This window comes from Lutra lutra, chromosome 3 (assembly GCF_902655055.1).
Source record: "Lutra lutra chromosome 3, mLutLut1.2, whole genome shotgun sequence".
Lineage (NCBI taxonomy): Eukaryota > Metazoa > Chordata > Mammalia > Carnivora > Mustelidae > Lutra > Lutra lutra.
Window position 1 is genome coordinate 36,258,767 of NC_062280.1, and position 21,129 is coordinate 36,279,895.

Consider the following 21,129-nt stretch of genomic DNA (forward strand, 5'->3'; position numbering starts at 1 on the left):
GAGCCACAGAGTATCCACATAGAGGACCTTAACATCTGTCAGTTCGTTCCTCTCCTCGATACTTGAAATACCTCTTCCCTCAGCTCTACCAGCTCCGCCACCTCGTCTTCCAAAACTGACTCTGGGGCTGAGCACTCATCATCTCCACACCCTGTACTGTCTCTGTTGACAAAGCATGAAAGTCAAGCTCAACAGCCTCGACCACAGGACGCCAGCCAAGATTTCAACCTTATTCCCAGTTCTGTAACAGAGTCTGCCCTCCTGCTCATGGGTCTCCCCATCGGAGGCATGAGCTCTTCTGACCCTGTGACTTAACGGTGACGTGCCTTTAGGTGGGACAGCCTTTTCCTCTCTCTCAGCCCATCCAGACCCTCCCTGTCCTGCCCCCAGATACCACAACCCAGAAGGATCTACCGCTCTTGTTGGCTGTTGGTCATTCCACAGCCTTTTGGAATCTCTGTGGGAGAATGTCTTTTCTCTCTAGATTGTAAACTTCATGAGGCAGGGACCATGACCGTTTCTGTGTATCTCCTCACTATACCTCGAACAATGCTCTGTCTGGAATGTCAGAACCAATAAATGCCTGTGGACTGAAACAGAAGCTCATTGGTACCATTGCCAGCGGCACATACAAAGACAGGTGTGTGGCTAATTGACACTGTTGTGGTTTCTTGGTGTTTTCTTGATTCACATCAGGGAAGGAATAACTTGAAGGAAAGGATTTGCCCGTAGAAAGAATTTCAGACTTTTGTATCGCTGAGGACTCCGTGTGTATACCACCAAATCCGGTCAGTATGCTTTGCAGGAATTCTTTTGATGTGTCCATACAAACGTAGTTTTTTGTTTTTTGGTTTTTGTTTGTTTTTTCCTTCTGTTGCATTTAGGGCTAGAGAGTGATCTTGACATCTTGTTCAGATGACAGAAATGAACTGGCAGATTTGAACGTATGATTTATGCTTTAATCAATGAAAACTAGAACATGGCTGGTAGAAATTAAATTGGGTGGTGATATATCTTGGTGCTTGGGAAGAGAATGGGATGATCAAAATCGATAGTATCGTGTGGCTTTAAGAGGCTTTTGGAATCTGGGGCACACACAAGCAGAACCTGAGAAACAGAGCCCTGCCGCATAGCTCCCTATAAACCCAGCGGATGTGGGTCCCTTTCCTAAGTGTTGGAATAAGCCGCTCACCCACCGGCCGGGCTTCCTGCCAGGAAGTGGCGAAGTTGCTCCTCTCATTTTATTCCTTCCTGAATATCCAGTGTCGTGTCTGGAGGGAAATGCTGCAAGCAAGAACGAATCAAAGGAAAGTCTGTGACTTCACAGATTCTTGGTATTTATTTGAGGCCCTTAAAAGTTACTGTCTGAGGGGACACCTGGGTGGCTCAGTTGGTTAAGCAGCTGCCTTCGGCTCAGGTCATGATCCCAGCGTCCTGGGATCGAGTCCCACATCGGGCTCCTTGCTCGGCGGGGAGCCTGCTTCTCCCTCTGCCTCTCTCTCTGTCTGCCTGTGCTCACTCACTCTCTCTCCCTCTGTCTCTGACAAATAAATAAATAAAATCTTTAAAAAAAAAAAAAGTTACTGTCTGACTTTAACCTTGAGATGTGGTCTCTGTAAGATCCCTCCATCAATAATTTAAAATTATCCTGCACGTCCTTAGTAGTAGCAGATGATCCTTAAAACAACTGGACAAGGACTTGAGGATCTCATTAAAGAACAGCACCAGGGCCAAATTTCCAGCGACTTGGGAGTGTGAGCTCTGGGCCAGCATGTCCAGCAACACCTAGAAGTTGCTGGAAATTCGGACTCCTGCCTCTACACCACAGGAATCATAATCTGCATTTTAACAGGTCCCACGTGTGCATGAATGGATAAAGAAGATGTGATATCTATTTACAATGGGATATTATCCAGTCATGAGAAAGAAGGAAATCCTGCCATTTGTGACAACATGGATGGACCTTGAGGACATTATGCTAAGTGAAGTAAGACGGACAAAGACAAATACTGTATGATCTCCTCTGTGTTGAATTTTTTTTTCTTTTTAAAGAGAGATCACAAGTAGGCAGAGAGACAGGCAGAGAGAGAGGAGGAAGCAGGCTCCCCGCTGAGCAGAGAGCCCTATGCGGGACTCGATCCCAGGACCCCGAGATCATGACCCAAGCCGAAGGCAGAGACTCAACCCACTGAGCCACACAGGCACCCCGAATATTTTTAAAAAAATATTATTTATTTATTTGTCAGAGAGAAAAAGAGAGAGCACAAGCTGGGGGAGCAGAAGGCAGAGGGAGAAGCAGGCTCCCTAGGGAGCCCAATGTGGGATTTAATCCCAGGACCCTGGGATCATGATCTGAGCCAAAGGTAAATGTTTAACCAACTGAGCCACCAAGGAATCCCTTATGTGTGGAATCTTAAAAAAGTGGCAGCTGTGGGGGTCAGAACTAGAACGGCTTGAGATACCATAGATGCGCAAGATGCTGGTGACTCCTTATCGTGAGAGCAGCATCAACAGTGGGTCCGACCTGCACACGTGGTCACGGAGGATCCCCGTGTATTGTGTGTACTGTAAAGCAGATGGGCTACTTGGCAACCAAAGCTTTTTATTCATTTTCAAATGTTCTTCCTTTTTCCAAAGAGATGAAAATGATGACTGGTTGAGAATTGCAGTGTTAGCTGATAAAAAACAAAACAAAACAAAAAAAAAAACCCTAGGTATTTATCATTGAGGATGCAAACCCAGATAGTGCATGACAGAAAGTGCCTTGCTGGCAAACGGGAGAATGAAAACAGCTAAGCTGGCTGGTGCCACAGTGACCCAGCCTCCAGGGAAAGACCTCCAGATACTCCTTTATCCAGCTCAGAAAGGTTCTCCTGAATGGCTGACCTGGAATAGACATTAAGGGGCTCTAGAGGCCTGGCTGGTTTTCAGTGGACCCGAGATACAGCAGGCCTTTTGGGATTCCCCCAGATCACTCTGTCCTCAGAGGTTCCCCACCTCCTTCCCTCCCTCCAACGACAGTTGAAGACCATCTCCACACTGAGCTGGGCAGGCTGCGGGAGGATGTGTGACCTGGGACTTTGCAGTGAGAGCAACAGTTCACAGTGACATCTATATGAGACCCTTTACTAGCCAACCTACAAATGTGACAGCTTCTGGGAGGTGATGGTTTAATGGGAAAGAGCACAGACCAGGGTTCAAGTTCTACTGGGTGCTGACTGTGCAACTTAATCTCCCTAAATTTCAGTCTTCCTGTCTATAAAATAGAAGAGTTGAGAGGTTGAGGGGAAGCACATACAACAGGCTTAATATAGTTCTTGTCATTTAGTAGGTGCCTGAGAAATGCTAAATACTTTTCTTTCTCTATCAGGTGAGAGGTTGGACCAAATACACCTACTTAGAAAGAGGAACCCTATGAAAACTTATTGACTACCAATGCCTAACACCTAACTTCTAGTTACTATAGTTATCAGTGATAGCACCTGACATTTTTTTCTCTTTGTAGTTGTATCCCTAACTTTTAATCCTCAGGACAAACCTGTGAAGCAGGTGGTCTAATTCTCCTTCAACTAATGGGACAACTGAGGTCCGCAGGGTCTGAGCCCCCCACCTATTACCCATGCAACTCAACAGGGGTTGATGTTGACCCTTTGGCCTGAGACCTGATTATAATATTACTGTGTGCTGGCCAGCACTTCCCTGCCCAGAGCCTCAGAATTCCATCCTCTCCTCAAAAGGGGCACTTTCTACACTCTGCCCATCTTCTTTTCCCCTACAGTCTACACCTTGACCATGTAACCCATTCTCCCCTCTAAGCCAGCTCCTAAATGGGCCGCAGTAGGAGTGAGGTACATCAGAAAGTAAGCTTACTTCAGTTTGAAAGAAAATAAATGCACCAGATAAAACACAGTTGTTTTTGGAGATCATCACAGAATTTTATATATATAATGAACAATATTATAACTTATAATACAACAAAGATTGAAGTGACAATCACAGACCAGGTATCTTGCAAATGTTACATGGTTGAAAATCTTTATATTTTACAACCATGGGATAGAGAAAGAGATGCAATTTATTGGACACATCTCACATTTTTTCCTATGAATCATTAAATATTTAAGCACCATAAAATTCAGCATTTCACATGGATGTGGCAGCCAGCCTCCGTGGTTTAAAATGCATTATGCAGAGTCTCTGGCAGATAATAACAGTGACAATAGCAGAGTACTGATTTTTAATGTCAATTGTTTTATTCCCTGCAGAACTTCCTGATAATGTCCCTGTAGGAAATTGTGATTTTGTGTGTGTGTGGAGAGGGGGGTGGTTACAGTAACTTTGAGAATTGAAATAAAATAACATTCCTAAAAACATAAAAATTGACCAGGTATAAATAATTCTAATCAGTTATTTATATGCCCTGTAAAAATCCTAATATAATTCTACTATGGAAAAAAAAAAACAAGAAATGTTTTCTCATATTAGATTGTTTTAAATAGAAGATGTGACCAGAGTATATGCACAACGACTGCTATGTGCTAGACATATAATCTGAGTTTTCGATGTAAGAGTAGGTATTGTGTCCCATTTTATAAATGAGGAAAATGGGGTTTAGAGAGGAGGTATAACTCACCCCGGGTGATACAGCGGGGCAGTGACAGAGCTGGCTTCAAACCAGCTCCAGAATCCACATTTTCCCACTGTTCCTGAAGTCATACCAAATAAAAGTAAAACTTATCAGATTTGTTGGATGAGCTGATAGAAACAAATCTAATGTGATTTCCTGGATCGCATAGATCTTGTTTCCTTTATTATAATCTACAAGAGGCTCAGAATAAAATCTGGTAAAATCCAGTTTTGGACCTTCTGTTGACTATTTTTCTAAGCACCGAAAACTTGCATACAAACTTTGTCGATGGGATCTTGACTGGGAAGCTCTCACATGATGAGGGAGTACAGGTTATGGCCTGAGTTAAGTCTTGTCCCGTTTCAATGAAGAGCCTTCTCTCAACCAAACCTCAGGGATCTTATCATTTCTGCAATTTTAGTGGAAAAGCAAGCTGAATTTCAGGAGGGGCTAATGAGTGCAGCTTATGAATTGGCTTTCTGACAGTAACTGCAAAGAGGAGACAGTGGGTGTGTAGATCTGTGGGCACATTCATGTACTTTGAAACAAGAAATGACTTACACTTGCTACCATTTTGTCCATGAGAAATCTACATGCACAGGTCTAACTCCTAATGATACTTACTGAACTGTCACTGAAAGCGAATTATCAATAATGGGCTCAGCTCTGTGTAGGCACTGGGCATACAGTTGAGTGAAGCTTGACCCTGCCCTCAAGTGGCTTGCACTGGAGCAAGTGCATGGAGGAAGTATGAGGACACCTTACAGCAGCGAGGCGGGAGCACGAGAGAGTGGCCAGGCCCATCTGTTGTCCTGGGAGTAGAGGAAGGGAGTCCGAGGCTCCCGGGGGGAATTCACACCCATCCTCTGCTCCAGCTCCTTCAGTTTGTAAAGAAGCAGTTCTGTCCCCGGTAAAGGTCCTGGAACTGGGACGTCACTGGGAGAAAGAGCAGGAGCCGGGTCACAGAGCTGGGAACATGCCTCTGGGATGCGTGCACAGGTGAGCTGCATGCAGCCTGTCACCCCATGGGAAGTCACTTGGACTTCACAGCCACAGGAGTCATCGAACAATTTTTAAGGCAAATGAAAAAAAAAATCAGGTTTGCATCTTGGAGAGATGAATGGGATTTGACAAGTAGAGGCATCAGCTGGGAGCTGTTTACCATCAAGAATACAGGGGAAAGACAAAGGCTGCAAGGAGACGCTGGGAGGCCGGAGGGGAAGGCAGCCATCCACCGGAAGTGGCCTCTTAAGTTTCGGTCTGGGAAATACGGGAGGACAAGGAATGAGCGACCCACCACTGGCAGCATGGAGGCCTGGGTACCAGGACACCTGCATGGACATGGATGGGCTCCACTGACTGAGCATGAGAACCCAGGAGGAAACATTCCGTCCTCCCCGGGGGACCCAGAGCGGTCCCCACTGGACAGTCTAGATGCTTTCCAACCAGCAAGGTGGGGGAGAGGCTTCCTGGGAAGGAATGTTGACAAGGATCCTCACCAGTCATTGGTTAGCCAGCATAAAGTGTTGTTCATCTTTCACAGAAAAAGGACATTTCAAAGTACTGATATTTAAGGTGATGAAGAAAGCAGAGTCTCCTAATCTGAGGAGTGATCTGTTCCACCGTTTTGCCCTTTAGGGCAACAATTATGCAACATTTAGAGAGGGATTCTTGCAATAGCAGTATTTTGAACAGTCTCAAACACAGTCCCAGGCTCACCGCGGAGTAAATTGCTCACTTAATTCAGCCTGTGTTTTAAGATGTATTTGGCAAGCTTACTAAGATAATATTCTGATGTGGGTAAAATACTTTTACCACGCAAAGCACGTCTCCAATGTCCTATTTCTCACCCTTATCTCTTCCCAGAAAATGTTCTCAGACCAAATTCATGAATGAACAAGATGAAATTTTAGAAGGCTTGACGTTTGGTAGAATGTAATAAAACTTGGAAAACGGAAAAGTGTAATTATAAACAAGGTTGAAATCAGCTTAAATTTCAGGTGCTCAAAAATACTTAACATGCCGTAGCACAATTAAAAACAATCAATAAATGGGTCAAATGAACTATGAAATACTCTGCTTTCATCTTAAAATGTACATTTTTTTTCCTTTTTACTGGAAAGTATTAAAATAAATTGCCATCCTGGGAGTAGCCCATAGCAAGACTCATTTGAAATATGTTCTACATATAAGAGCTCATTGCTAATCAATGTTTGGCAAGGAAAACATCTCCTATAAACAAAATTTTAATTGAGTTTTTCTCCTCTCAATTATTTTTAAGCGCATTGAAACTAAGCACGAAAATGAGTATCACTTGCTCATGAGCAATCTCTTTATTTTTCTTCTAAAATGACATGTTTTTAAATGAGGAAGGCAGGTTTCCTCTAATTTATTTCCAACAAGCTTTCTGATTTTTTGGATTACATTGCTGAATCCCTACTAGAATAGGAAATATATCCTTTCCTATTCAGAAAACTACTCATACTAAATTGATATATCTTCTGAACTTTTATAGAAAATATTAATTCCAAATGTCAAATGGCTGCCTTGGTAGGATACTGACAAAAAAATAGAAGAATGTTTTTTAAATTGGAAAAACAGGATGCTTCTGTAAAAACCAGTAACAGGCACATAAAATTCAAACTGCAGGTTTTTTGGGGTTTTTTGTTTTGTTTTGTTTTGTTTCTAAAATAGCACCATATCTTCCTGGCGGGGTCACCATGACTTAAATGAATCTTCTTACCTAAGTTTAATTAAGCCGGCCCTTAATTTTCTCCCAAGTGCATAATGATAGCTCTGTCACTTCCCGGTATGAAATGCCATTATGTTTTGGAGGAAAAGCATCCATGGCGGGCTGCAAGGCAGCTCTGCAGGGCTCCTGGGGAGGGGAGCAGGATGCTTTGTGTGAGCTGGTGTGTCTGAGCGAAGCCCCATGTGGCTTCAGTCCCATTAGCACGCACACACCAAAGACTCACTGGACCCCGACTGGGCAAATGCCGTCTGTTTGGAAGTTCACTGCAATGGGGAGTCCATTTTTGTGAATCACTGCCTTAATATTCATTAATAGCTCTTGGGCTCTTAATCCCTTATTGAATATATTTTTTTTTCATAAATGCTACTTTTCAAAAGGGTTGCCAAAGTAGACATTTCCATTCTCTGAAAAATGCAGAAGAGAACACGTTTTATGTTCATCCGTGATGTGTTTATGCTAATGCAGCATCTCTGGAATGCAGAGACTGTGGTCCTTCCTAGCATAATGATTCATTCTGCTTTGAAATGAACTGTTAACGCTCTCTGTGTGGATTTTTTTTTCCTTTCCTTTCTTTCTTTTTCTTTTTTTTTAACATCTCCTTGGGTCACAGTTTTACAATTATTTAAAGTGCATGGGAAAACAGATTACAGAGGAAATCATTTTGAGAGGTTGGAAATCTCCACTTTCTAGTTTCATTTGTTGGCCTATTTATTTTTTTCCTATAAAATCCGTCCAGAAGCCCACCCTATTATAGAGTAATTGACTTCAATTGTTTGAGATGCTATAACCAATGAGCGAAGTTTTCAGTAATGTAATTTGTAATCTGGCCTTTATCATCTCTTTGCCTTCCTGTGAATTAGCATCGTTTTAAATAAAGCCAGCTCTTCCATCATCCTCAAAAACATAAGAATATCTGGGTTTCATCTAAATTGGTAGGTGCAAATAAATCCGTAAGAAGAACATTTGCTTAATCTTGTCCTGAACAGAGGAAGGGATGAGAGGACGGTGGGGATAACCTCATGGAAAGGGAAGGGACCGCGGAAACGAGTCTGAAATGAGCACCATGAATGTCTCAGCACAGCCTGGGCACCCCCAGGCCCCCCAGGAAGTTTCCCCAGGTGACATGCTGGCGAGCTGCGGCTTCTCTAGCTGTACTTCATGCACACCTGGCACCTGCTGATCCTCTGGCGCTGGGCCTGGCTCTCCTTTAAGGTGTCCGGTGTCGGTGCAGATGAAAACTGCAAGTCGGCTCTCACGGTCGTCAGCCAGAAGCTATACTTGTTGGCAAAAAAATGGCAAGTTCCCTGGCGGCCTTGGCATTCGAGGAACGGCGCAGCTCGGAAATCTTCCAGACAGCTGCCAGGGGACATGAGGGCTTGCCCTCCTCCCTGGTCCCCGGCCCCCGTGTGCTGCCAGGACAACAAGCCAGAGTTAGGGCTCAGACCCGGGCGGACGACCCCAGACCCAGCCCACGCCACGCAGATGGCTCCCAGGAGGGGCGAACTAGGTAGGCTCCGCAGGGGAAGGGAGTCGGGGGCCTGCGACTGTGCACACAACATGAAACCACTTTCTCTGAGGGTTGAAGCAAAGCCAACGTCTACACCCTCACAAAATCATAAAACAAACAAACAAACAAAAGCCGAACAAACAAACAAACAAAAACCCCACATCGTCAGTAAGGAAGATGGCCCTACGTCTCGCCAGGCTGGGGTTTGGGGATGTGTTCACGACCCCTGTCCTAGCGCTGTCTGTCCGTCCCGTGGAGCTCAGGGCATCCCGGGGCGGAAGCGGCGGGCGTGCAGGGGCTCACCATCAGGAACGAGTACCCGATCCACAGGCTCCTCCAGGTCCGCGGGCACGGGGGGATGGACTGGTCCTGGCTGTGCAGTGCCACCACGGGCGCCGGGGCCTCGCACACCGCACAGCGGCTGATGTATGGGCGGATCTCCTCCTCTGACAGCGGGGTCATGGGCAGCGGCGCGGCACTCGCCAGCCAGTAGGACCGGTCGTTCCTCCGGCCGTAGTGGCACACTTGGTGGATGTTGCAATAGGTGAACGGCAGCGTGCTGAACACGGGAAGGCAAGACCCTGCCAGCCCTTGGGAAGGAAGGCGAGGCCATGTGGTGGGCGAGGCCCCGGGCCTGCTGTACGCAGGGACGGTCCGCGCAGGTGCCATTCTCGGACGCGCGCTCCGCCGCTCACACAGATGCACCTGCCAAAGCCCATTTCTGTGGCGGGGACAGCAGGCTGCGGCCCTGACCAATTCTGCCACCTCCTTGGTCCCGGGGTCAGCCCCCATCCACTCATTCTCTCATTTGCGCCCGAACCGAGCAATAGGCCCACTGCTGGAGGGGTGCTGTTGGTCCCGCTGGGTCTCCACAAATCTCACGCCCTGGTTTGCTGGGGAGAAGGCTGAGCATTTAGACAGTGAACACACAGCATGGCCAGCCCTAGGAGTGAGAAGGAAGGAGCACCCGGACTCCAGAGGGGATGACAGGTAGAATGATCCTATACTGGGACCTCTGTGTCTTTCCATCTGGGCTTCTAGGGAGAAGTCAGACCAGAGACTGCAGGTTTTGTCTGTCTTGTAAGGAGCTCAGATTTTATCCCGCAGCTCTGCAGAGCTTTGTGGAGAGGCTCTGGCTAGACCAGGGTGGGAGGAGACGGATGGAACAGAGGCCAGGCACAGAGGAGACTGGTGACAGAAGGGTGGTAAGGAGAGAATGGAGCCAAGATACTGAACATGAACTTCCTCCCTCAGCCCCATGCACCCCAGGCCTTCGAATGGGAAGGGCCATGGCTAAGCCCAACGGAGAATGACCATATAAGTAGCTGCCACCCTAGGCCTGCACTCCTGGACCCACCCTTGATGACAGCAAGGATCCTAGCCCAGGGAGGGCAGTGACAAGGTTCCCCCCCATCAGTGCCCCCTGCTGTTGTGCCTGCACCCACCACCCAGCCACCGTGATCTGGGAAAGACCGTGTTCGCCAGCACCTGGGAACTTAACCTCCTCACTGGAAATCAGTCCCTGCAGCTTACAGATCTACTACTGAAAACAGACAAGTGGGACGCCTGAGTGGCTCAGGTGGTTAAGCATCTGACTCTTGCTTTCAGCTCGGGTCAGGATCTTGGGGTCCTGGGATGGACCCCATGTCAGGCTCCTGGCTCGGCAGGGAGCCTGCTTGAGTTTCTCTCCCTTGGCCCCTCGCCTTACTCCTGTGTGCTTCTGCACACATGAGCACAAATAAATAAATAAAAATAAAAAAAAAAAAAGAAAAAAGCAGCACTAAGCAATGACTCCCCAAATCATGTTGTGTGATTTAGAAAACCAGCTGGAGCAGGGCGGGGAGCGGCTGCTGGCCCCTGCCGTCTGGTCTAAACCCCCGGCTGCCGGGGACACACCCTTTGACATGTAAACACAGGGACTGACCGTGTCCTGATTAAATAATGTACATTTGGAGGTAACAACTACGCTTTATATATCTATAAGAGTTAAATTTAACCTGCTGAGGAAGAATCATTTTTTAGAAATGAGTAAGTCACCAGATGATAACTACTGTAGCCAGAATGCGCGGCTCGGGCGCCCCACGGAGTCACTCGTGGGAATTCCCTGGGAATTAGTGTGGTTGTTTCAAATGAAAAAAACTCCGCAGGAGAGGAGGGATCGCTGCAGACATTGATGCGTCTGTAAGATTAACCCAAAAGCTGTACACCGCTTTTTTGGGAGTGACCCTGCACTCCACACATACCAAGGTCTTGACTGTGCGCCTTCTCCTGTCCTTCCAGGTATAAGAGGCTGTAGCCCGTCCAGAGCTGGGGCATGCCCGCAGGGCAGGCAGGTTCTCTGTCCGTCTGACTGTGGAGAACCAGGAGGAAGCCGCTGAGGTATCCAGGACGAAACCCTTTGGGCCCAGGGTCCCCAATGGGCCCAGGAGGGCCTGGAGGAATAAAGAAAACAATGGAGGCAGGTTAGGGGGTTTGTTTTAACAAACACATGCACCACTTGGACCTTATTTTTGGAGGCAGGGAGGGGGAAGGAAGGCCTAGTTCTGGCATTCTTGCTGGCAGGTGGAAATGAAGAGCTCTCCACAGTGCGAGCGGGGTCTGTCTCGCGTGCATCCTCAAGGGGCTGACCCACTGAAGGAGGCTGATGGCTGCCTCTAACTGCCAAGAGCAAAGGTGAAACAAAAAATGGTTTATTTTTTTTAAAAACTCGTTTCTGGAAGACTAGTAGAGTCTCCCCATCTATACTGTAAACCAGAAGTTACAATGCAGGAGCTTGTGCACTGGACTGGGGTCGCTCTCGTGTCTCGTTTGACCTGTCCAGACTGCACTGGAGGGGGTCTTGGGCTTGGAAAGCAGAGCGTAGGCAGCACGGAGCTCTCCCCTCTACACGCTGCAGTGGGCTGAAGCTGACTTTCAGGCTGCACTTTGTTACAGACGTCCTCAGCCCCCGTCACTCCTTCTCCTTACCCACCTGGGAGAGACTCTGCGTCCCCCTCTGGCCGCCATATTACCTGGCGTATTATATTTCAAGTGACTATTCTGTCATGTCTTATCTCTGTCCGCACCCAATGGCTACTCCCTGACTTTCTTCTTAAGCAGGAGCCTTGTATTCTATATAAATGCACTAGTAAGATGAAGCAAACTCAGAAAACAGAGGCCAAGTGACTGGGCGAGTCATGGAGGGTGAGACACCTCGCCACCCCATCTTCCTCATGGCCTCTTGGTGGCGATCACACACAACGCCAGGCTGGCCTTGGGAAAGGCAACAGCTAAAATAGCTCTGAGTAGTGGTTTGGGGAAATACTAAATGGGGGAGAGGACCTTGACTCATCTTTGCAATGGTCGAGGGTTGGTCAGAACGTGGGGGAAGTCATCCTGTTCTACACCTGCTGCTTCTGCCTCCCTAATACTTGGTGAGTCCATATCTAACGCAAATGCTTTTAATAGGAGCGGTTTGGAAAGCTTCCCGAGAGACCAGGGATCTTATACACAGTCTCAGATCTATGGTGTCCACAGAAAGAAGAGAAGCTGGAAATTCTTACCTGGTGCTCCAGGGCAGCCGGCTTCTCCCGCGTCCCCTTTGCTTCCAGGAGGCCCAGGGGGCCCTGGGAGGCCATCCTTGCCCCGCCTACCATCCGGCCCAGACTCTCCTTTGCACCCTGCATGAGAGTTCACGATGCCAATGGTGAGAACAGTAGGACCCCTGCTAGCACTTCCGGCCCAGGGCTCCCCCTTTGGACCATACTGCATTCGCTCATGTCGTCTTCCCAGATACATGGAGCTGGGATTGTACTACCTCCACTTGGTTCTGGGGTCATTAGGCTCTGAGAGGTCAAGTCATTTGCTTAAGTGATAAGCCAGTCGTGGGCAGAGCCGGGATTTGGGGCTAGACTGGGGAGATGGTGGAGGAGAGGTCCTCACGTTTCTTCATATTCTCACATGTTTATTTTTTTATATCGAACATATACAATTTCTATAATTAGATATTATCCTTAATAATGATTTTCTTAGAAAGTTGAGCAGAGGAATAAGTAAAATTTAACAGGATTCGATTGGGAGTCAAGTTCCATTTGGAGGAAGATAAGAGCAGCAATTTTTTAAAATGATGATTGAGAGTTTACAAGGTGGGAGGTACGACCCTTTATGTGGATTAGCCTATTCGGTCTTCTCAACAGCCCCATGACCAGGCGCTCTCTTGTACCAGCCTGCGGGGGGGGGGGGGGGGGGGGGGGGGAGACAGAGGCTCAGGAAGGGGGCAGAGCTGAGAGCTAGTGGAGGAACCTCGCCCAAGAGCCGCCAGCCTGCTTCCTGACACGCTGTGGAGCTCAGGTGCGCCCCCAGGAGAACGTAAACTAGGGGCCTGGCAGCAGTCCCACTGATACCTGAGGGGTTCTTTAAGTGTTTGGTTACTTTTGTCCAGGCATTAATTCATCAGCCACAATCTCCTCTCTTGGGTAGGAGACAAGGTCCTTGCCTGTAGAGGAGTGTATTCCCATTAGCCTGAATTACTGAATTCCCTGAATTACTAACCTTCCCAAGGATTCTGGTTTCTACCTGTTAATCTATCTCCCTTTCTCGTTCTCTCTCTCTCTCTGTTTTTTCTCTCTCTCTGCCACGAATTAGATTAAAACCAACCATGAAGTCAGACAGGGCTCACGTTTCACTCTTGGACTTGTTCTTCAAGGGCGTGGGAAGCCACCTGAGGGTTGAGAGCAGGGGACTGCCATGCTTGGGTGACCATCTGGATGTCCCACTCAGTTTGCTGCCTCACACGGGACCCCATCTTACAGCCATTTGAAATGCATGCCCCTCCAAACCTCACCACTTTGGAAATCCTGCTCTACCACTGCCTGCCTGAAAGTGTCCCATACCAACATCCTTCTGTCCCCACAACCAGCCAGTCTGTTCCCTTACATCCGTGCTGGTAGAGCTGGTGTGGGTATACCCAGTCATTTCACTTTTTGCTTCCTTGGGTTTAAACAAATTCTCTTGGATTGTCATGCAGTTCCTGGACTGTTTTCTGTCCGTCGTTATCATTCAGTAAGTGAGAAAGGAAACCCCCCTCTTCCTCTACTTTCCAGTAACTGGGCAGAAACCTCTTTCCAGGTGGGGCTGCTGTGTGCTGGCTGGCATACCCCTTGCCACCAGCTTCAAGGACATCGGTTCCTTTGGAAGGAACACAGGGCCCTGACGGTGAGCTCAGAGCATTCTCTTATCTCTCCCACCCACGAGATGATTGCAACATGAGGCCACTGCACTATTCTGCAAAGGGCTACCCGAGTGCTGACAAGCCAGCAAACGGGCTGATCATTGAAAAGGCAGCAGGCATCTTCCTGAAATATCAACGTGCGGCAAGATCACTGTCGATCTGGGGAAAGAGTTCCCCCGCCAGATGTTGTGATACAGGCTTTGTTCCCTTTGGAGAAATTATTAGGCAATTTCCAGAGATAGGAAGGAAGGCTTTTGTTATCCGAGTTGTGTGCCTACGGCTTTCCCTATGTGGACTTGTTCTCCACTTGGAACTTGTTTTAAGGACTAGAGCTACATCTAAAAGCCCTCCAGTGTTTGATGGATTACCTCCTTGGAGAGCATCACATGTTGACTTGAAGATTAAACATTCTAACAGGATGTGGGAATGTCCATTAGGCAGTAACAGTTCAAACCAATATGGAAACCACCTTTGTGTGCATCCCAGGAAGCCCCAGCCTTTGAGGGCCCCCCGGGAAAGGAAAAGTTGTGGATCAAAGAGACGTGTGAGCAGAAAGACAGGAGGCCTTCCATGGTGGAGGACTCTTACCAGACACAAGATATACTTAGTGTGGCTGCTACCTGCTCACACTGGGCAGGCAAGAGCCAGAACTTCATTACTTTTTTATGTATAGATCTCGGCTTCAGCACCAGGTTACAAAACCAGCTTGGCAATGAAAGAGGTTCAGAAAGGAAGACAAGAAGGTTCCAACAACGTCATTTGAGGTGGGGATGGTCCTCTCTAGTGGCAGGTGATCCTTCACAGCTGACCTCGGGGATGGCACAGATGGCCCCCAACACCGAGCCGGAAGAATCACCTTCAGGAGAGGACAGATGACGAGCCCCATGCCCTGCCAATGACCCCAGTCAGTCAGGGTTCAGCCACTTTAGACCCTCAGGATAGACTTGTCACTTTTTAGCCACTGGACAGTGTGGTCGATGTATCCAGGGTTGGCCAACAAAAACAGGCAGGGCAGGGGGTGCCCAGGAATACACTGCAGGCCAAGAGGTGGAGGCCACATCAGAGAAGGGGGAGTCCGAAGGGAACACTGGCGTGGGAGTGGGTACTTGGGAGAAAGATAGAAAGGAGCTCGAGCGAAGGTGAGCCGTGGAGCAGCACAGCATGGGAAGGACAGGTGGCACCTTCTGGGAAGGGCTGTGCACCTGGGTTTGTTTCTTTTTTTCCACATAAGTCATATTTTGTGGCACAACGGTGGCCTGAGGTATTCCCAGTGCCAGCAGGCAGGGTCAGTGACGTCAATAAGGAGAGGACACAGGGAGCCAGAGAACATCCTTCTGAGGCCACTTGCAACTCGATGAGCCCATCCGACCCCAGGTTGGGCAGAATTGAGAGGTGACAGGAGATCGATCACAGCTGGCCCGTGTAGCCTGTCAGCCCCCTTTCAGAAGCTCACAATCTATGGAGAGAGAATCTTGTACGTCCTCAAGATAACTATTTGGCCATTTGGCTTTTCTACTCAGTTACTTTCTTTCGTTCTTTTCCAAAGTCTCCATCATGGGTGAGCCCAACTGCCCAGCTGTTCTCAACTGGTATTGGGGGCAGCCGTAGGTCTCAACCCTGGTTGTCCGCTAGGGTCACCTGGGGAGCGCTTCCAACACACTGATCCTCGGGCTCTGCCTTCTGTATCCCGTTGGTCTGGGAGGAGGCATCGCTATTGTTTCCAGCCCCTCCAGATGACTTGAGCCCACAGTGAGGACTGAGTCCCTCGGGATGGTGTTGCTCTTAGCTGACTGTTTTAAGGACCCCACTCACATATGGTTAGGGTTTCTCAAAGTTGAATATACAAACACATATTCTGGGATCTTGCTAAAATGCAGATTCTAACTTGGAAGGTCTGTGCCTGAGTTGCTCTGGTCCACACTTTGCGTAGCAAGGATGCAGCTGACCTGCCCCAGCTGTGCCCCTGCTGTCTCCCTTTTGGAGAATTCTGGTCCCTCAAAGCCCCAACTTTCCTTAAAGGCTCTGTTGAAAGGCCAGTTCTTGCCTGGGTCTCAGCTATCTTACAACCCTCCATACTGAAGTTCACCTCTCCTTGTCCTATTGTCCTCGGGCCTATGCCAGAAACTCCTTGAAAACACAAATTATAATTTCTTGTTATTTAGAATTACTTCTGTTCTACCAGCTCTTTCTGCCGTGAGGTTAGAGGGGCACTGGGGTGGTGGGGGGCAGGGCACATCTTAGTCATGTCTGTATTTCCCACAACGCCTAGTACCATACTTTCTAAAGAGTGCAGAGGATCTGGAAGTATTTATTGAAATACATTTGCAGAACCCCATTACCAGCCATATCTTCTACTTGAAAGTGGATTTTTCTGAAGGGGTGTGTGTATGTGTGGGGGCAGTTGTCCCAGCCCTCAGTTGCAATTATATACACAACAAGGGGGTTGGTTTTAAAAGTAGGTTGTGTGACGAGTGATTGTGATGGACAGAGAGCTCGATCCATGCCATGAGTGACAAAGAACTACACTCACATCCCAGCGTTCCCCACGCCAGAAAATGGAAGTTGCTCCAACCGACACCCAATTAACTTAGTGCATAAACACAGATGCAGTGCAGCAAACACAGACAAAACAAACAAACCCCCTACCAGTCTCAGGGGGGCTCCAGGTTCTGAATACTATCCAACAACTACTCAGACACCAGCAGAGGGGACATCTTTTGGGCCCATAGCTGTTTGGCTTTGGGGAAACACACGTACACACAGACACGCACACAGGTGATACAAAACTCAAGTTCTATTTCCAATTCTTTTGGCCCCAAACCAGAAAAAGCCAGAGCCGCACCTGGGCAGTGGGAAACCAGGAAAGAGAACGGCCTCGTGGCTCCTGGGGTAATTTGTACACAGGCTGTCTAGAACCTCGGGCACTGTCAATTGGTCTGAAGACATCAGTGACCTTGAGCTGACCAGCCCGGACTCCCTTAATATCTTTGTCAATGACCAGTATGGTGGGGATCTGTGAAGAGCAAATAAAGCATTTGGAAGATAGTTTTTAAAGGAATGGTTTGGTTGAAGTGCTTAACTAAGGCTCCTGCGACCCTAACATGAGCAATGCTCAAATCAATTAAATGAACACTCAAGGTCATGGCCATAATTTAGATTGACCCTTCCCCTTTCCTCTGATCCTTCCCCAAGTGAGACATCTCCTTCCCCCTTCTCCTAGGGCGTTTCTGTTCCACTGAGCCCCAATGCGAGTATTTGTAATTCAAAATCAAGCCAACAGCTATTAATGACTATTAATAGAGCATCTACTCTGTTGTATAATAGGCTTCAAAGCCTCGTGCCCAAAAGCTGCCCAAGTGGGAGAGATTCAAGTACGAGTTCAACATAAAAAGAGCGGGCTTGTGCTGATCCAGAGAGGACGTGATCGAACCTTGGGAGAAATGTAGAAAACTGTCAAAGAGGAGATTACATTGCTTCCTACTCACGAGGAGTTTAGACTCCGTGCTAAGAACTGCACAGCAAGATGCCTAGATGTTTCCAGCAGCATTTGATGTACATAATGAACAAAAGACCCCAGCCTCGTACCTGGTCCCGGGGGCCCTCTCACTCCAGGGACCCCCATGGCTCCTTCTGGTCCTCTCGGGCCTGGTACCCCGGGAAGCCCAGGGATTCGAGGGCAGGACTCCACATCGGCAGGCGGCCCTGGTTCTCCTGAAATTGCAATTACTGCTTGTGTGAGGGACTCCCACCTTACACACAAGCTCCTTCTGCCCCCTCCAGCTAGACGGACTGCGGACACAACACCGAAGAATCAGAGCTCAACCACCCAACATCAGCTCGGTGAAGCAGAGGTTGCTTCAACCACCCAACTCTGTCCACCATGGAGCAGAGAAACTTCCAGAAAGCACTGTGTTAAATAAATACATGACTGACTGACTGAGTGGGATCTCAGAGGAAGCGAAACAAGTACAGAATAGTGAAAGTTCGTTGGGGCAGGAACAGTTTGGTGACCTTCACTAGATTTCCTGTCTTTGGGCTACTTTTTACTGGGTGTCGGTCACAGGAAGCAGTGGGAGGGCTCCCAGGGTGACTCCAGTGTCAGCTGGGGCTTCACTGTTTAGCGCTAAGAAGCTGTAGCTCTGACTTTAGTCCATCAGAATCATCTGGCTGGTGGGTCAGAGCCCACAGTTTCTGAGCATGTAGGTCTGGGGCAGACCCTGACATCTGTGTGTCTAACATGTTCCCCGTTGAGGCTGACAGTGCCGATCTGCGGATCTCATTGGAGAATCACTGCTCTAAAGCTTTGCGTGTTCTTCCTTCTTGGTTATATTCACATCTTTAAAGTATTTTTCCTAAAGCTTCATTCAGTCACCCTGCAAATACTCCACAGGGAAACGAAATCATAATAACGCTAACCAATAAGGATAACAGCTAACCCTTCTTTAATGCCTTCTCACGTACTGGGACCCCTGCTGAGTGCCTCACGATTAAAGGCTCCCAACAAGCCTGTGCGTGTATGTGCTGCTATTATTATAATATTACATGTAAGAAAACCCAGGCTCAGGTAAATAAGTGACTATCTACGGTCACACAGCTAACCCATGGCAGAGTCTAGATTAAAATGCAAGATGGCCTTCCTCCAAAGCTGTGCCCTTAGCTAGGACACCACACTGCCTACAGGACTCTTCACATCTGTGTGATGAATTCCATGAAATACAACATATTTTAAAAACATGCTGCTTACCAGTTGTGGTGTTCTTAGAATTCATGCAAATGTGTAAAGTAAGTTTAAGAATAGAGTGATTAGGCAGCAAGAAAACTGTAGAAACTGGTCATAGCGACAATGTAAGTTACACAGCATGTCTGTGCAAAACAGACTCAAACCCAGGGCACCTGTGTGGCTCAGTTGGTTGAGTGTCTGGCTCTTGATTTCAGCTCAGGTTATGATCTCAGGGTCCTGGGATCAAGTTCTGCATCAGGCTCTCTCCCCCTTTCCTTCTGCTCCTCCCCCAGCTCATGCTCCCTCTCTCTTTTCTCTCAAATAAATAAATCTTAAAAAACAAAAAAAAACAGACTTGATTCTTGTCAGCTGTTTGGGATTTAATCTCAGAAAATATTGTGAGAAACCACAACCAACAGAGTTGGGTATATTTTTACAGTACGTAGTTTAATATAAAATGTGGCTTTTCTACTCTGGGTGACTTGGGGGAGATGCATATGAATATTTCATATTTTCCCTGAAGCACCTTGTGGATTCTGGTGGGGCAAAGGAAGCAGGCAAGGGAACGAGGGGTGGGGGTGGGCATCTGGCTGGTGTTTCATATTTAGGGTTCTCATGTTATCTTCAAGTGAGTTTATACATACAGACACAGAGAGACACTAAGAGGATAGAAGTGGAAACATTAAATATAAAACTATAATTTTTATTTTTATTTTCTAAAGATTTTACTTATTTGTTGGGGAGGCATAAACAGGGGGAGCGGCAGGCAGAGGGAGAAGCAGACTCCCCACCGAGCAGGGAGCCCTATGCGGGGCTTGATCCCAGATCCCTGGGATCATGACCTGAGTCAAAGGCAGACGCTTAGCCGACTGAGCCACCCAGGTGTCCCAGAACTGTAATTTTTAAATATAAACATTTAAAATAGTAGGACTCTTTTTAAACTCTGATTTTACTGTCAACAGTGTTGGCGGGTAGGGACATTCAGTGATACGCATCCTTCCAGTCCACAAACATGAGATGTCTTTCCGTTTGTGTGTGTCTTCTTCTTGGACTTCCTTCGGCAAAGTCTTGTAGTTTGCCTTGTGCAGGTCCTTCACTTTCCTGGTTACATTACAGAGATCTTAATGGTTTTGTTGCTCCTATGAATGTGATACCTATATTTCTTTTTTAGATATTTCATTATTAGTGTAAAGGAATGAAACATTTCTATATATTGATTTTGTATCCTACAACTTTACTCTGATTATGGATTAGTTTCAACAGCTTTTTGATGGGTTCATTGGGATTTTCTATATATATATATATATATATATATATATATATAAAGTCGAATCATCTGCAAGTGGTGGCTATTTTACTTCCACCTTTCTGACTTGGATGCCATTTATTTCTTTGTCTTGCCTGAAGGCTCTAGCTAGTGCTTTTTGTAGGGAAAGAGTGGTGAGAATGGGCATTCATGTCTTGCTCCTGATCTTGGAGGAAAACCTTTAAATCTTTCACTATTGAAATTGATATATGCTGTGGCTCCTCATAGATAGTCTTTATTATGTTGAGCTATATTCCACACTCTGTCTGTTTAGGGTTTTAAACATGAAAGGATGTTGTGTGTTTTCATTTGCATTTTCAGTGTCTGTTGAGATAATCATGGTATATTATCTTTGATTCTCTTGGTATATGGCATTTACTGAGTTGTGTGTGTTGAATTAAACTTGCATTGTAGAGATAATAAAAAAAAAAACAACTCTGATTTTACTGTTCTTTACTTTTTAATAAACCGGGAGCTAAAAGGGGCCAAAGTGTCTCTTGTGTAAGCATCCTGCATTTGGGGCAAATTTTCATTACGGTTAATAAGAGATGCCTGGAAAGGACAAATGCGTGCCCTCACTATGTTTCTTTTTTTCTTTTAAGAGACTCTTTTTAGTCTCTTTGAAAACCCCAGACACAAAATAATATGTTGCTTCTGCATTGTGGTGAACACTTAGTTGAAAAGAATAACAGCATTTTCATTGTATCACACAAAGAAATTTGCTCCTTGGAAATGGACTTTGATGTTATGGGAAAACCTTGTCACAGCCCCTTACTGGGTGTGAAGGACCCATCTTTTTATGTTGCTGATACTTCTTATTTTAGGGATGTTCTATGTGTTTATATTGTAGAATTTATAAAAGAAACCTACATGGGTATGTACTGTAGCATTTGACAGAGAAAACACTCACTCTTTGTGCCTGAATTGAAATTCTGTAAGATGAGTGTCTACTCCGCCTTGACAACCTATAATGAGACTCGACTGTAGGATGCTTTAATATGGGGTTAC

The 21,129-nt window shown here is 46.9% G+C and overlaps 1 protein-coding gene across 10 annotated transcripts in view; it reads right to left on the bottom strand.

The window, feature by feature from the left end:
- Window positions 1-7,971: 7,971 nt before the first annotated feature.
- COL4A4 (collagen type IV alpha 4 chain) overlaps window positions 7,972-21,129 on the bottom strand; it is a 122,166-nt gene continuing 109,008 nt past the window's right edge. For 7 of the 10 annotated variants that reach the window (XM_047721164.1, XM_047721163.1, XM_047721166.1 and 4 more), the window contains 5 exons: window positions 17,681-17,806; window positions 12,429-12,545; window positions 11,130-11,318; window positions 9,190-9,476; window positions 7,972-8,788 (listed from right to left, as the gene is read on the bottom strand). In XM_047721164.1, the coding sequence (XP_047577120.1) occupies window positions 8,525-8,788; window positions 9,190-9,476; window positions 11,130-11,318; window positions 12,429-12,545; window positions 17,681-17,806 (983 nt within the window). In that variant the 3' untranslated portion in view covers window positions 7,972-8,524. The other 3 variants (XM_047721170.1, XM_047721168.1, XM_047721171.1) reach the window with 3 other exon arrangements.